The sequence below is a fragment of the Daktulosphaira vitifoliae genome, unplaced genomic scaffold (assembly GCF_025091365.1).
Source record: "Daktulosphaira vitifoliae isolate Bord-2020 unplaced genomic scaffold, ASM2509136v1 Scaffold_157, whole genome shotgun sequence".
Taxonomy (NCBI): Eukaryota; Metazoa; Arthropoda; class Insecta; order Hemiptera; family Phylloxeridae; genus Daktulosphaira; species Daktulosphaira vitifoliae.
The window spans coordinates 3,622-21,566 of NW_026099725.1; the positions used below are offsets into that span (position 1 = coordinate 3,622).

The 17,945-nt window shown below is 25.6% G+C and overlaps 1 protein-coding gene across 1 annotated transcript; it reads right to left on the reverse strand.

Moving 5' to 3' along the window:
* Positions 1-6: 6 nt before the first annotated feature.
* On the reverse strand, positions 7-17,468 carry LOC126909164 (uncharacterized). The gene is made up of 3 exons (XM_050691585.1): positions 17,298-17,468; positions 4,175-4,414; positions 7-82 (listed from the first exon to the last, which is right to left on the reverse strand). Exons 1-3 carry the CDS (start codon positions 17,356-17,358, stop codon positions 27-29), a joined length of 357 nt encoding a protein of 118 aa, XP_050547542.1. The 5' UTR covers positions 17,359-17,468; the 3' UTR covers positions 7-26.
* Between the last annotated feature and the right edge of the window lie 477 nt (positions 17,469-17,945).

Sequence of the window (17,945 nt, forward strand, 5' to 3'; positions counted from 1 at the left end):
AAAAATTAAATTATTTTTTATCTTAATTATTTTACAGTTTCATAAATCCAGTTTAAAATTGTCGAAATCACATTAACATATTCTATAAAAAAAATAAATAAATAATAATAAATTAGATTAAAAGAGATCAAAAAATTTTTTTAAGACAAATAACAGTTTTACAGTAATGGACATAAAGCATTTGTGATAAATTTATGTAAACTATATAAGAACACATTTAAATTTTAGAAATCTTGAACTTGAAAAGCTTTTGGTTTGCGAGTTTCATTTGTAATAATAATTAACTAGTGTCTACCATGTGAGTTTTAAATGAAAATAAACATTTAGAATTTTTTCTTAATATAGTAATTAATTTTTATGCGTAAAAAACCATTGTCACAAAGAAAAATATAATATATTATTTTATAGAGAACTTTTTTGATTATTTATGTTTTTTTATAAATTTTAAACAAAAAGTTGACTTTGACGAACTTAAATTTAACTTGTTTATGTTTATGAAAACTTTCCCACGCTGTGTGGTTTGGAAAACTTTCCTAACCGTGAAAATTATCACGCATCTCACTATTGGACTGTTTTAAAATTATATTATTTTTAAAAATATATTAAAAAAATGTACTTCTTATGCATTTAATTTGAATCAATATGCATCTTAATTTTGAACAAAAATTTAAGGCGTAGAAGAAGCTAAGATATAAGTCATAATATTGAACAAGTATTCGATTATTGTAACTAACCGCCGTTTTGACTAGTTGTGAAAGAAATATTAATCGCTAAAACGTGAAATAATGTAATAGCTTAACAATTTGTAGTCTATAAATATTTTACAAATCCATAGATAATAAAAAAATGAATAGGGTCTTTGACTTGTTATAGATAGTTCACTGTAATAAGAAATACGCTGCGCAGTGTTTTACTGTCAGTAGAATTTATAGATTAGAGAATTCAAATGAATAAAAACCTATTTTATTGGGACTATAATAAATATTACTAAACGAGGTATTTGTACGTAGTAATCCGGGTTTCTGTCAAAATTAAAATTAGAGCAACATTTAGTTGAATAATGACAAAAAACAATGTGCTATTTATTTAAACGTTAACCTTTAAAATAAATTATTTCATTCTTCCTTATATATTTTAGTATAAATTAAAAAAAAAATTTTTTATAATATTTCGGTCCAAGAGCTGTTATTATTAGAAGTTTAAGAGAATTACGACAAAGTTATAGGGCGCAGACAAAGTGCATGACACACATATTAAGCGTACCACGAGAAAGACATAACTGAGTTCAAGGTGCAGACGTGGTACAACATATAAGTACTTGAGTCAGGTTATGGAAAGAATTAAGGTAGTCGTCAAAAATGATCAAACTAAATCTTGACATAAGATTGCAAGTCTGACAGCGACAATTGAGTACTGAGAGTGATGTTTTGGCAATAAATCTTGACGCGCCAATTGTAGGGGGTTAATAACAATCTCATCTCACCACACTTAAAGACAATGACGGGCGGTCGCAACATTAAATAATATAGTTCAGCCATCCTGACAGTAGATCGACCTCGAAAAACAACAGTAAATTAATAGTATCACATAATAATGTTCACTTAATAGATATATAGTTACGAAGTATTTATTAAACGTGTAACACGTATGTTCCGCTTTACAGGTCAAATTTGCGCGTATTGTTTAATAATCACTCAATAACGAAAAATGTTATCGCTTACTACAGTAAAGTGCTAAATGTATCAACAGTTATCTAGGTCAAGTTGCGTGCGACGGCAGAAACGTGCGTCGTTTTTGTCAACAATGGACATGTATGATAAGATAATTATTAGTGATAAACTAGACTGTAGCTCAGATGCTTCACGTAGTTCATCAACAAAACAAGTAAAAGAAATAGAAAAAAATTCATGAAAACTTGCACCAAAAATGTATAAACTACCTACAAAACTGCCAGTGGTGTTAAGAATATCAACAATTTAATTTCTAAAATAACTCGCAAAGAAGCCATTGGTCATGAGCAACATTTAAAAACTTTTGCTAACGGCGATAATAAAATTATGACTGGTGATGAACACAAGTTGAGACGATTTTAAAAGTACTTGAAAAAAATAAAATTCAGTATCACAGATATCAATTAAAAATAAAAAAAAAATTTTCGTATTGTAACTAGCGGATTACACCTGACATTGAAGTATCTGAATTTAAAAGAGCCTTAGCAGATAATGGTCATTATGCAAGTGATGTCACTGACATCCAAATTATGAAAAAAATAAATACTAGTACAAAAATAGTGAAATAACTATAATAAAATTACCTTTATTTTTTGTAGACCTTGATCCTCCAGATAACAATAAAGATATATACGACTTAAATAGTTTATGTTATCATAAAATAAAAGTAACTCCTCTGAAGAAAAAAAAGGTGTGCCACAATGTAAAAACTGCCAATCCTTTGGACATACTCAACAATGGACATACAAGCAACAAATGTCAAAGTCATTAATAACATATTCATTGGGGATCAAGAATTATTACCCCTAAAAGACATGCACTATTAAAATCAGCTAATTACAACAAAGCTGGGTTTGTTTCTACTAGAAAACAAACATTCAACTATAGACCAAATTCATTGTGTAACAAACGTAATAAGTAACGCGTTTGAAGAAAAAAATTATTGTTGCGGAGTATTCCTTGACATAACCCAGGCTTTTGATAAATTCTGGCATAAAGGCTTGCTTAAATTTGCGTGAACAATTACCAAACTCATGGTGTACAGTACTCGAGTCCTATTTGACTGAAAGACAGTTCCGCGTCATACATGACAGAGCTTTAACTAATTGGAAAAATATAGCAGCCGGAGTTCCACAAGGTAGTGTATTGGGCCTTATATTGTATCTACTTCACACGGCCGACATTCTGACCAACATAAATTCAACAACCGCTATGTTTGCAGATGATACTGCAAAATTAAGAATAACAAAAATCAACAGGTAGCTACTGATCAGATTCAAATAAACTTAATCAACATTTCTACGTGGTTGAAACGTTGGAAGATGTGGATTAACAATGAAAAGTCAGTGCACGTAAATTTCACGCTACGTAAAACATGTGACATTCNCTGGTTTAACAATGAAAAGTCAGTGCACGTAAATTTCACGCTACGTAAAACATGTGACATTCCAATATTTCTAAAGCAACAAATAATCCCACAGAGAGATTCGACTAAATAACTGGGAATGCTCCTTGACAGATCGATATAAATGATGTAATTGATCGAGATATGATGTTACCAACCGTAGCAGATGAAGTCACTCGGTTTGCACGTAAGCATATAATGAGGTTGGAAAACTATGAAAATATAGCGGCAATTCAACTATTGGACAATTCCAATGACCTAAGACGTTTAAAACGCGTCAAGCCATATGACTTTATAAATATTTATTTTACAATTTTAATATTATTCATTTTTATTATTTATTATTTATCATTTTCATTTATAAATTTTTGATATTTTAATTTGTTAGTAAATGGCATATGAATTCTTAGTATAACTTTATTTGTTTATTAAATATAAACATTTAAAGTTTCAAATTTTTAAGTTAATATATAGGTATAATACACAGTAATTGAGTGGGTTATGATAATAAAATCACCTTGAACATGAGCACTAAAATTCACCAAAAAAATAGCTTAACCTGATTTTTTAGTTTAGTTACAATCAATGGAGTCATTAAATTCCCCCCCTCCATGTAAAAAATAGTTCCGGAGCCCCTGTTTGTGTACAGTTGCATATTTAAGGGAGAGCGTTAGGAGCAATCATCCCATGAATATGCGCTATCAATATTATTTTTTAAATGTAATATTTATAAAATATGGGTAAAAGAAACCTTATTTGTTTATGAATTTGACTTTTAGCAAAAAAATTTTTTGTTTCCCAAAGTAAAAAAAATTAAGTCGCTCAGCTAAAATGAATTTTAAATATGCCCCGGTTACGTTTATTAAATTATTATAATAGCAATCGTGTTTAAATTGTAATTTTTTGAGTGGGTGTATATTAATAGTCCGGATAGATTTATAAAATTACTATTAATTTAGACAACGTATCTCTTACCATCTTGTGCAAGTCCTTTATCTGGTTGTGATTTTGCGAAATTTTGGANCAACGTATCTCTTACCATCTTCTGCAAGTCCTTTATCTGGTTGTGATTTTGCGAAATTTTGGACAAACCAATCACAAATTTCAGGAGTAATACCCTTGGCAACATTAGGTAAGTGTTTTTTTATGTATACACACAATATTTTGGCATTCATGAAGCCTCCTGGAAAATAGTTTTCATTTACTGATTGTTTATGTTCATGATTGACGTCACCTTCACTGACTTCTCTGTTGTTGTATTCTACAATATTTGTTGGAACTAAAAATTATTTTAAGCTTTAAATTTCAATTTTGAATAATTATTATTAGATAACTCTTTTAAATTTAATACAAAATGATTGAATTTGGGTAAGATACTCAATTTCTCAGAAACTATTGAAAATTTTTAATTTTCGTTAAGAGAAAATTATTTGTTTTTTAAACTTACAATAATGTACAGTAAAATAAGTTTTTTCATCTCATTAACGATAAAAAAAACTTAACTTTAATTTTTGTAAATAGGAACAACTACTTTTAACTTTGTAATGTGATAAAAAAAAACCCAGCACAATGGGGTGGCGGCACAGTGGGGTCGTGGCATAGTTGGGTCAAGTATAGATGATATCTAACAGTGATTAAAATCACTATCATAAAAAGCGCTTCGATGCAAATCTGTAGATAGTGTTCAATTTAAAAAAAAAAATTTGTTAAAATAGTATATTTTTGAATATGGTAGCCATTTGCGTATAGAAGATAGGTCGTCGGGACAAATTTTTTTTTTCATTTGATAGTATATAACATAACCTTTGATTTGATATATGTTTAAAGGACGCAGTATTTCCGGAACATTTTCAAAAGTTAAGTTGAAAAAGTTATTTTTTGTAAAAAAGTTACTATTTTAAATCCTCCCAGTGAGCAGAATAAGTGTTAGATTTTCAAAAAAAATTATATCAAATGAAAGGGAAATATCTAAGGTTTCAATACAAAAAAATATTATTTTTATTTGTTCATTTTTGAAAAAGTTATGGCAGTTTTAAGTACAAAAAACATCCCAATAAAAGTTAATTTTTATCGCAAACATTAATTTTCGACAGCCATTTGCACATAGAAGATAAGATGTCGGGACAAATTTATTTTTTTCATTTGATAGTATATAACATAACCTTTGATTTGATATATGTTTAAAGGACGCAGTATTTCCGGAACATTTTCAAAAGTTCAGTTGAAAAAGATCTATGTTTTTTACAATATTTCAAGTTTTGAACGCCCCCTATATAAGGGGAAATTGTCCAATTTTAATAAAAAGTATGTCAAATGAAAGATGTACTTATAATGTATTTAAGAAAAAAAAATTGTGCTGATATATACATTTTTCAAAAAGTTTCAAAAAAAATTTTAATACAAAATGATTGAATTTGTGAGATACTCAATTTCTCAGAAACTATTGAAAATTTTAAATTTTCGTAAAGAGAAAATTATTTGGTTTAAAACTTACAATAATATACAGTAAAATAAATTTTTTCATCTCATTAACGATAAAAAAAACTTTAATTAACTTTAATTTTTGTAAATAGGCACACCTACTTTTAACTTTATAATGTGATAAAAACAAATAATTACTAACAAATATTGTCTTATAATTATTTTTTTATTCGATCAATTGTTCATCTGTTGCTGTAACAGATGAACAATTGACATGTTACAAGAGTCATTTTACAAGTACCACAAATTGAAAAAGAATATCACTCATCACGGAGGAAGTAATTTTTATTAATATACAGAGTGATTTTTTTATCATAACCCACTCAATTACTTACAGAATAATAATAATTAAAATTTTTTTTTTTATGACTACCTTTAGTTACACATTATTCTTGAATTATTAACTATGCAATATTTTTTAAGTTCATCCCTTATGCCTGTTAAGGGTGTCAACTTTGTTTTTTTAAATGGTAACACATATTTTTAATTTAATAAAATGTTTGAGTTTTTAATTCAACAGTAAATGGCATTTGAATTTTTAATGAAACTTAATTTGTTTATTAGATATAAACATTTAAAGTTTCAATTTTTGAATTAATAGACAAGGGATTACAAATATAGGTAGCTAATAGGTTTTTTATAACATCGTGTACTTACGAATATTGATATTGAAAAAAACAATTAGCTACCTGAATTTGTAATCCCTTGTGTATTATACATGTATATTAACTCAAAATTTTGAAACTTTAAATGTTTATATCTAATAAGCTAATAAAGTTATATTAAAAATTCAAATGCCATTTACTATTAAATTAAAAACTCAAACATTTTATTAAATTAAAAATGTATTACCATTTAAAAAAACAAAGTTGACCCCCCTCCAAGGCATAAGGGATGAACTTAAAAAGTATTACATAGTTAAAAATTCAAGAATAATGTGTAACTAAAAATAATAAAAAAAAAAAATGTTTAAATTATTATTATTCTGCAAGTAATTGAGTGGGTTATGATAAAAAAATCACCCTGTATATNTAAAAAAAAAAATTTTTTTAATTATTATTATTCTATAAGTAATTGAGTGGGTTATGATAAAAAAATCACTCTGTATATTTTAATAATTCTCGCAGTCTTATTGTGATTTAAAAAGACTCTGATTTGGCCTGACAACAAATGTTTTTTATTCCATAGGCTCCAAAAACAATACATATATTTTACTTATGATTTTTTAGTCTTAAAACTAACTTATCAAATTTGTTTTTGTTTAATACAAAATATTATTGATACATCACTATTATCGTTTTCATTTTAAATATTTGCAGTAATACTTTTAAATAATAACTAAAAATACTCAAATAGAAAGTCTAAAAACAAACTGTAAACTGAATTTGTTGTCAATATTACAAATACTCAATGGAGTATTTGTAATATTATGTTAAATGTTTGTGTCATACTCTTGATTTTTGTAGGTTTTATTTCGTCCATCGAGCATCAAATGTGATTATAGGTAGATTTTCAGAAGATACTAAAGTATCACTTAAATACCATAATATAATACTATAATATAATTATAGATATAGGTGTTTGTGTATGTGTGTCAGAGCGTAGAAATAGATTAAAAATGAACTTAATTGAAATGTATAGCTGAAATCACTAAAATTGATTTAAATCCAAAGACAATATTCCAGGGAATTAATTTCAATTGATTTTAGATAATTTTTTTTAAATATTTAATCTGTAAAACGATTTTTTTGTAAATTTATTATTGATACTATTTCACTTTGAGCTATCGTGTATATAAAAAATCGGATGTAGTTGGCCTTATCTCAAAATTTTTTTTTCAAACTAATATCAGACCAGATATTTTTCCAAAAACCTACTTACAAATTCCATATAATTCTAATATGTTGCCTTGGATTTAGATTTACCAATTCATTTAAAACTGTGTATTTACTCTATTATGGATACGCTCTTTAATATGAACTATAAATTGTATAAATACACAGGTAATTTTTTTATCATAACCCAATCAATTGAAAAAAACAAAGTATATTATAATTAATTCTTTTCAAATTATTATTGATTTTGATTTTTAATATGTTAAAAGTAATCATATTTAACCTACTTTTATTTGTCCATTAAAGTGAAAGTTTTAATAAAAAAAAAAAATTATTACCATAACTTTTAGCTCAACTTGCAAGATGAAATTGTAATCATNGAATTACCTTAACTTTTTTAAAAATGATCGAATCAATATAATTTTTTTTTATAGATACCTTAGACATTTACCTATCATTTTTTATATTTTTGTGAACATTTGGCCTTTTAACAGCCCACAGGAAGGGTTTCAAAATGGTAGATTTTTTACAAAAAATTAACTTTTTCAACTTAACTTTTGAAAATGTTCCGGAAACACTGACACTTTTATATATACCTTAAATTAAAGCTAATGTAATATACTTTAATTTGAAAAAAAAAATTTGACCTCTGGACTTGTATTCATGGTGAAAATGACTACCGTATGCAAAAATACGCTATTTGTGTGAAAAAATTCTTGATATTATAAATTAATGTTTTACACGCTTGGGGTACGAGATTCCAAGCAGCGTATGGCAATGAATTTTTTGCATTTTTTCTTAATTCTTTTTAAATTAGTATAAATTTTTAACTCGTTTGATTTTTATCACATTTAGATTCAATAATTTCAATAAAGATCAAGGATCACATCACTCTAGTCGCCCCTTTCAAGAAGAAATTTATTATTCGTATTAAAATTATTTTACTATATTTTAAGTTTTAGCTTCGATAAAAAGCTGAGGAGATATTTTTTTGTGACTACCATTTATTTTCTCTGCTCTAACTTGACCTACTTTTTTCAGCGATACGTCAAATGACTACAATTCGTATCTAGTTGAAGATATTACCCTCAACAATTGAAAAAAAAATTCTAATTTATCAATTAAACAGTTAGTTATTACATCGTCTCCATAAAGACAATTAAAATCATTAATTTCTAATGTTTTCAAAATATTTATTAACGAATGAAGTTTGATATGATAGGTTTCAACTACAAAATTAAATCATTTTACTTTGTAATTTAATAANTTTTCAACTACCAAATTAAATCATTTTACTTTGTAATTTAATAATTTTTTTACTCTATTTGTGTGTGCTACTACTAGACTATAATATTACAATTTTTTTTTGTAACATGTTGCTATATAAATCATTTCTAAAAAAAATGATTGTTTTTTCTCCTGAATTAACAATTGATTTTTACAAATATAATCAAATTTTATAATACGCTCAATTGAAAAAATCTTTTTAACAACTTTGTTTTAATTGGTACATTTAGTTAAAGTAAATCATTAAAATTAATTAAGTTCTCAATATTTCAATTATAGAATCTTTTCAACAAACAACAAAAGTTCCTAGGAAATTATTACTATTACTTCTATTTAAGTTATCTATTACCATAAAAATGCAAAAAAATATTGAGCTTTTCTGATAAATTTACAATAAATAGTAATTATAAAACTTTCTGGCTGCATATTGTATCTTAAAGATACAATTTTTTTAATTCTCATAAAATATTCTATTTAATGATGTCAATGTTAAACTTGCCAATTGAGCTAAAAGTTATGGTAAAATAAATTATTTTTTTTCATTTTAAACATTTACAACAATCAACTTAAAACGATTAAAAAAATAGGTTAAATATGTCATTTTCCTTATTTTTAACATATTAATAATCAAAATCAGTATTAATTTAAAATCAAATCAGTATTAATTTAAAACAATTTTTTTTGTTCTTAATTATTTTTTTTTATATGTAAACACTATTTTTTAATAATATTAAAACTTAAAAGTGATAGAAATAGTCTAATTGCACATTTGAAAACATCGCGATATGTTGATTTAGAATAATATATTTTTGATTCTGATGGAAGTTCCTTGTAGTACAGTGCATAAAACCTATTTAGATGCATGTCTTTATCTATCATTTGGTTTTCTTTTTTTATAAATCTAACCCTTTACCTGCCCAAAAGAGGGATTCATATAATAATTTTTTTTAGTTAAAGTAAATTATTAAAATTAATTCAGTTCTGGATATTTTAATCGTAGAATCTTTTTAAATATCAAAAATTACTTAGAAATGATTACTATGATTTCTATTTAAGTGTTCTATTACGATAAAAATGCAAAAAATAATGAGTTTTTCTGATAAATTTACAATAAATAATAATTATAAAACTTTCTGACTGCATATTAATCTTAAAAATAACATTGTTTTAATTCTCATAAAATTTTCTATTTAATGATTCATTCTAGTCAACGAAGGAGTAATTTTGCAGAATAGCAGAAAAAATTCCCAACAAACTTTTTTTTTTTTTGTTTTAATTAGGCAATTGGTGGATTATTCCAAAAGCAACATCAACTCTTATTTCTTTAATTATATCATGATTAGTAGTTCTTTGATTTTAAAATATAATATTTGAATATATACTAATTATAATTATTAAATTTAGTATGAAATTGATATTTAATATTGTAATTTAAACGGAGAAATTATAAAAATAATAAAGAAGTTATATTTTGCTTTACTTTTACGTGTATAAAAATTTAAAGGGCTTGATACAATAATTTTCAATAAAAACTGTTTGTTACTATAAAAAAATGCACTGGACTACAAGGAACTTTCATCAGAAGCAAAAATATACTTTTCTAAATCAACTTTTCGCGTTGTTTTCAAATCTGCAAGTAGACTATTTCTATCACTTCTAATTTTTTATATTATTACTAATTATATATATAAAATAATAATTAAAAGAAAAAAAAATTTGTTTTCAAATTATTACTGATTTGATTTTTAATATGTTAAAAATAATCAGTCCAAATTTTCAATTTTAACCTATTTTTTTGGTTCTTTAAAGTTGATGAAAAATTTTTGATAAAGATTTATGAAAGTTTATAGTAAAATAAATTGAATATATTACCATAACTTTTAGCTCAATTACAAGTTTAAAATTGACATCTAGGCCAGTCAACAAAGGAAAAATTGCGGAAAAAATTCCCAACTAAATTTTGTTTTTTTAAAATTTAAATTAAAATATTTATAATAACATACTAATAGTCCTCATCGATTGGAATTGAGCTTTTTTTTTTACAGCCTCACAAAAGTTAAAAAATATGAGCTTTTTAATTTTCTCAAATATTATTTAACTTACAAAAACTAGTATCGTACAAAAGTTGTTTAAAAGACAATTATAAATAAAAACCCAGCACAGGGGGGTCGCGGCACAGTGGTGACGTGGCATAGATGGATCAAGTATAATGATATCTGACAGTGATTAAAATCACTATCAAAAAAAAACGCTTCGATGCAAATCTTTAGATAGTGTTTAATTTTAAAAAATTGGTGGATTATTCCAAAAGCTACATGATCTGCTAGTTCATTATTAATATCCTAATTAAGATAAAGTATGTCGAATGAAAAAGGGATTATTAAAAAATATTATTTCTCATAAAAAAATAATGTTGATCCATACACTTTTCAATATGTCATAGCATTATAAAGTTAAAAATGTAAAAAATAAAATCGAGAATTTTCACACAATAATAGCATTCGGTAGCCATTTTCACCGTGAAGATAAAATAAAGTCCGAAATTTTTTTTTCGCATAATAAAGTAAATTACATTAGCTTTAATTTAAGATATATATAAAAGTGTCAGACTTTCCGGAACAGTTTCAAAATTTAAGTTGAAAAAGTAAATTTTTTGTGAAAAAGTTGCCATTTTAAATCCCCCCTTGTGGGCAGGTAAAGGGTCAGATATAAAAAAATATATACCAAATGATAGATAAAGACATCATGCATCTATAAAAAAAAAATTATATTGATCCATTAATCTTTCAAAAAGTTATAGCATTATAAAGTTAAAAATATAAAAAAGAATTTTTTTACAAAAATCGTATTTTTTTTATAAACTTTGATGTCTGTTTTCACCATGAAGATAAAATAAAGTCCGAAATTTTTTTTTCCATAATAAAGTATATTAAATTAGCTTTAATTTAAGATATATATAAAAGTGTCAGACCTTCTGGAACACTTTCAAAATTTAAGTTGAAAAAGTTCTACTTTTTACATGCATTTTTTAGATTTGAACCCCCCTCGTATATAGNACATGCATTTTTTAGATTTGAACCCCCTCGTATATAGGGAAATGATCCGATTTAAAAAAACAGTACGTCAAATGAAAGATGTATATGAATACTACTCCTCATAAAAAAATTGTATTGATCCATACATTTTTCAAAAAGTTATAGCATAATAAAGTAAAAATATAAAATACAAAATCGAAAATTTTCACACAAAATTAGCATTTTCACCATGAAGATAAAATAAAGTCCGAAATTTTTTTTTTCCATAATAAAGTTCATTACATTAGCTTTAATTTAAGATATATATAAAAGTGTCAGACCTTCCGGAACATTTTTAAAAGTTAAGTTAAAAAAGTTTATTTTTTGTGAAAAAGTTGTCATTTTAAATCCCCCCTTGTGGGCAGTTTAAGGGTTAAATTTATGAAAAAAATATACCAAATGAAAGGTAATGATATTATGCATCTATATAAAAAAGAATTATATTGATATGTTTATTTTTGAAAAAGTTATGGCACTTTTAAATAAAAAAAATTGAAAAAATTTCGAAAATTAGCGATTTTTAAATTTGTAATTTTTTTGTAGTTTTCCCCCATTTACGGGGAACGAGGGCATTTTTTTCAATTTTTGAGGGTAATGTCTTCGACTAAATACAATTTGTGATCTTTTGACGTATCATTGAAAGAAATCGGTTCGGTGAGAGTTGAGAAAAAGTGGTAACAGATACAAAAAAAAACACATCTTAGTAAAACCAATACCTTCTCAGCTTCGCATCGAAGCTAAAAAATTATCTTATATTTTTTCATTTAAACAAATACTTTTCGAGTTACATTACATTTAATATGAGTACTAACATTTATATTCCATTTTTTTCATTTTACGATTACTTTTTATCATATTATACTTACATTAGACACAATGTTATAAATGCATATGTGTGTATGTGTGAGTTTATTTATTTATTGTATCATTAAAGTGTAGTGTATATTAATATACAAACGATAGAGTAGGTAATTGATTTGACGCTATATTGTTTAAACCCAACTAAACGCTAAATTGTACATTCCGAAACAGCAATCATATTATGTCAATTGCCACCGGAATTTCTGGTAATCTTTTTCTTTTTCTTTGCCTTAATTCCAAATACTTGGGGTCGGCCACTCTTATCCTAAGCTAAACTTTCTGACTGCATATTGATCTTAACGATACAATTTTTTTAATTGTCATAAAATTTTCTATTTAATGATGTCAATTTCAAACTTACCAATTGAGCTAAAAGTTATGGTAAAATAAATTTTTTTTTTTTATAAACATTTACAACAATCAACTTTAAAGGATTAAAAAAATAGGTTAAATATGTCATTTTCCATATTTTTAACTTATTAATAATCAAAATCAGTATTATTGCAAAAACAATTTTTTTTATTCTTAATTATTTTTTTTTATATGTAAATACTATTTTTTAATAATATTAAAACTTAGAAGTGATAGAAAAAGTCTAATTGCACATTTTAAAACATCGCGAAAAGTTGATTTAGAATAGTATATTTTTGTTTCTGATGGAAGTTCCTTGTAGTCCAGTGTATAAAACTTATAACTTTGTTAACNTTTTTTTTTAAGTAGCCTTTATTAAAATAATATTTAGCTCAATTGGCACCGGAATTTCTGGTAATCTTTTTCTTTTTCTTTGCCTTAATCCCAACTACTTGGGGTAGTCCACCCTTATCCCAAGATACCATTTGACACGATCTCTCACATCATCTACGCTCACATCAGTTGTCCTCAAATCGCATTCAATAGCATCCCTCCATCTCTTTTTTGGTCTTCCTCTATCTCTTCTTCCTTCAACATTCATTTCTATAACTGTTCTTACAGCTTTCGATTCTTCTTTCCTCATACCATGACTAAACAATCTAAGTCTATTTTCTGTCATCTTATCCACGATTGACACAACACCTTTACTTCCTTTTATATGTTCGTTCCTTATCCTATCTTCTCTAGTCACTCCACTCATCCAACTAAGCATTCTCATCTCTGCTACACTTATTCTCTGCTCTACTTTCTTATCAACCGCCCAACACTATGAACCATACATCATAGCTGGCCTCACAATTTTATACTAAATTTAAAAACTATAATTTGTATTATATTTTAAAATCAAAGAACTATTAATCAGGATATAATTAAAAAAACCCAGCACAGGGGGGTCGCGGCACAGTGGTGCCGTGGTATAGTTGGATCAAGTATAAACGCTTCGATGCAAATCTTTAGATAGTGTTTAATTTTAAAAAAATTGGTGTTTTATTCCAAAAGCTACTTGATCTGCTGGTTCCTTATTAATATCTCGATTAAGATAAAGTATGTCGAATGAAAAAGGGTTTATTAAAAAATATTATTTCTCATAAAAAAATTGTGTGGATCCATAAACTTTTCAATAAGTTATAGCATTATAAAGTTAAATATAATATAAAAATAAAATCGAGAATTTTCACACAAAAATAGCATTTGGTAGCCATTTTTGCCGTGAAGACAAGTCCTGAGGTCAAATTTTTTTTTTTCTAATTAAAGTATATTACATTAGCTTTAATTTAAGATATATATAAAAGTGTCAGACCTTCCGGAACATTTTCAAAAGTTAAATTGAAAAAGTAAATTTTTTGTGAAAAAGTTGTCAATTTAAATCCCCGCCTGTGGGCAGATAAAGGGTCAGATTTACAAAAATATATCAAATAATAAGTAAAGACATCAAGCATCTATATATAAAAAAAATAATATTTATATGTTCATTTTTGAAAAAGTTATGGCACTTTTAAGTAAAAAAAATTGAAAAAATTTTCAAAATTAGCGATTTTTTAATTTGTATTTTTTGGATGTTTCCCCCATTTACGGGGAACGAGGGAATTTTTTTCAATTTTTAAGGGTAATGTCTTCAACTAGATACGATTTGTGATCTTTTGACGTATCGTTGAAAGAAATCGTTAAATTATTTAATCTTAAATAATTTAAGATTAAATAAAACTGTGAATATTTCCGGAACATTTTCAAGTTAAGTTGAAAAAGTTCTACTTTTTATATGCATTTTTTATATTTGAAGCCCCCCCATATATAGGGAAATAGTCTGATTTAAAAAAAAAGTATATCCAATGAAAGATGTATATAAATACTACTTCTCATGAAAAAATTGTATTGANTGTCAATTTATAGCAATTTAAAGTTGAAAATTTAAAATCAAGAATCGAAAATTTTAACACCAAAATTGCATAATTTTTAACTACGGCAGGTATTTGCGCATAGATGATAAGTCGTTGGGACAATTTTTTTTTTTCATTTTATAGTACATGACATAAGCTTTAATTTAAGATTAAATAAAACTGTGAATATTTCCGGAAAATTTTCAAAAATTAAGTTAAAAAAGTTAGTTTTTGNTTTCCGGAACACTTTCAAAAATTAAGTTAAAAAAGTTAGTTTTTGCAAAAAAGTCGCCATTTTAAATCCCCCTAGTGGGCAGGTTAAGTGTGAATTTTGCTGGGTTATAATTGATAGTCTAATAAAACATATAAAAACAAAATTTTTTTAGCTTCGATGCGAAGCTGAGAAGGTATTGGTTTTACTAAGATGTGTTTTTTTTTTGTATCTGTTACCACTTTTTCTCAGCTCTCATCGAACCGATTTCTTTCAATGATACGTCAAAAGATCACAAATCGTATCTAGTCGAAGACATTACCCTTAAAAATTGAAAAAAATTCCCTCGTTCCCCGTAAATGGGGGAAACCTCCAAAAAAATTACAAATTTAAAAATCGCTAATTTTCGAAATTTTTTCAATTTTTTTTACTTAAAAGTGCCATAACTTTTTCAAAAATGAACATATCAATATAATTCTTTTTTATATAGATGCATAATATCATTACCTTTCATTTGGTATATTTTTTTCATAAATTTAACCCTTAACCTGCCCACAAGGGGGGATTTAAAATGACAACTTTTTCACAAAAAATTAATTTTTTTAACTTAAATTTTGAAAATGTTCCGGAAGGTCTGGCACTTCTATATATATATATTAAATTAAAGCTAATGTAATCTTCTTTATTATGTAAAAAAAAAATTTCGGACTTTATTCTGTCTTCACGGTGAAAATGGCTACCAAACGCTATTATTGTGTGAAAATTATTTTTTACATTTTTAACTTTATAATGCTATAACTTATTGAAAAGTGTATTGATCAATATAATTTTTTTATGGGAAATACTATTTTTTAATAATCTCTTTTTCATTCGACATACTTTGTCTTAATCAGGATATTAATAAGGAACTAGCAGTTTATGAAGCTTTTGGAATAATCCACCAATTTTTTAAAATTAAACACTATCTAAAGATTTGCATCGAAGCGTTTTTTTTTTGATAGTGATTTTAATCACTTTCCGATATCATTATACTTGATCCAACTATGCCACATCACCACTGTGCCGCGACCCCCCTGTGCTGGGTTTTTTTTTATTTATTCAAAATTAAGTCATAATAATGTAATTATAGTAGCAATCATTGATACATATAATATATAACATACATTTAATTATATCAACCAACCTATATTAAAGATTTTTTACGCCGAAGTAATAAAAAGTACCAAGTCTTTTCTCTAATAAGTAATAATACTAATAAGTACTGATCCAAACATTTGTTATCTTTTTTTATCTCAAAATATATTGAATTATTTTTAATTTAATTTAGCATTTGAATTATTTAAGGAAGGAAGGTTTTTTCACACATGTTGTCAGTAATGCAATTGTTTGATGTATCATCAAAGTATTTCAGTTTTCTAAATGTTATTTCAATAAAAAGTGAAAACTAAAAACATCAACAATGATTGTTTAATGACAACTGTATTTTTTTAGAAATATCTACTATCGGGACTGAGGGTAAATTTTTAAAATATTGGCGTATAAGCTTATAATAGATGTTTTGTGATTTTTAACGTGTCGTTGAGCAAAATCGGTCCAGTAGGAGTAGGTGTAATGGCGTATCTGACAGAAAAAGAAACACGTCAAAGTAAAACCAGTAGTTTCTCAGCACGCATTGAAACTAAAATTCTTTAAGGTTGTCCAAAATTGTAAAAATTATGTTAAGAAAAAAGTAATGAAAAATATTTGATAAATCAGAAGTTCTTAAGGATGTGAAATATCCTTAATAACTTCCTAATTAAAATATGATGAGATAAGCTGTAGATAAGGTGGAAACATTTTGTATAAGAATGATAAATTGAATTATAAGAAAAATATTCATAAAGTGTTAATTTATTACAACATTGAAGTATCAATTAACGTTAATTAAAAAATAAATTGTAATTTAAACTGAAATTACTACAACTGCTTTAAATTTATTTTTTGTGATTACAAAATTATCACCAAATCAAATTTTTTTTACATGAACAATTTTTATTTTAACCCTAAAATATTTAGAAATATCAAAACCCATGACAGTAGTAAAACGTTTAAACATCAATTATTTTATGAGAAAAATAAAAATTACCTGCAAATGCAATTGTAATATAAATAACGAAGAGTAATAAAACAATTTTATTTTTAAACATATTTGAAGCTTATAAAAATTCTTTTAATGGAAGTTATAATATTTTTGGAAAAAATTATATGGATTTATTCAATTAGAAACAATTTAAAGTACTTAATGAAGTCCATATAAAGCTTGTTTTATAGGAAATTGAGCTTAATTTAAACGGTTCAGATGTTTTATTTTGGTTACTGATGACTCTATTGATGACAACTGTAATAATTAATTCAATAATTTTGTAGTAAATAGAGTCGTAATCAGTATTAATAACTATAATTTTATACGTCATTAATTCAGCACTGTAAATTCAAGAAAAATTTATCATGCTGAAACTATATGATCAAATTATTAAAATAATTGTAACTTCTTTCAAAAATGTTACATGATGAATTTAAATATATGATTCTTAGAATAATGACATTTGAAAATAATAAGATTTACTTATAATAATAATAATAATAATAATAAATTAGATAGTCTCTATCTCTTCAACTGTCAATAAAATGAATTGATACCATTCATTGTATAAATTATAAAAAACTGAGAAGTGTCCTGTTACAGTGCAACACACATAATAACCAAATTTCCTTATTTTGTTGGCCAATTAAA

Coding starts and splice junctions, on each gene's coding strand:
- LOC126909164 (XM_050691585.1), bottom strand. CDS start 17,358: ATGTTTAAAAATAAAATTGTTTTATTACTCTTCGTTATTTATATTACA. Junction 4,415..17,297: donor TATTACAATTGCATTTGCAG/GTAATTTTTATT, acceptor AATAATTTTTAG/TTCCAACAAATATTGTAGAA. Junction 83..4,174: donor TAAAGGACTTGCAGAAGATG/GTAAGAGATACG, acceptor TTTTTTTTATAG/AATATGTTAATGTGATTTCG.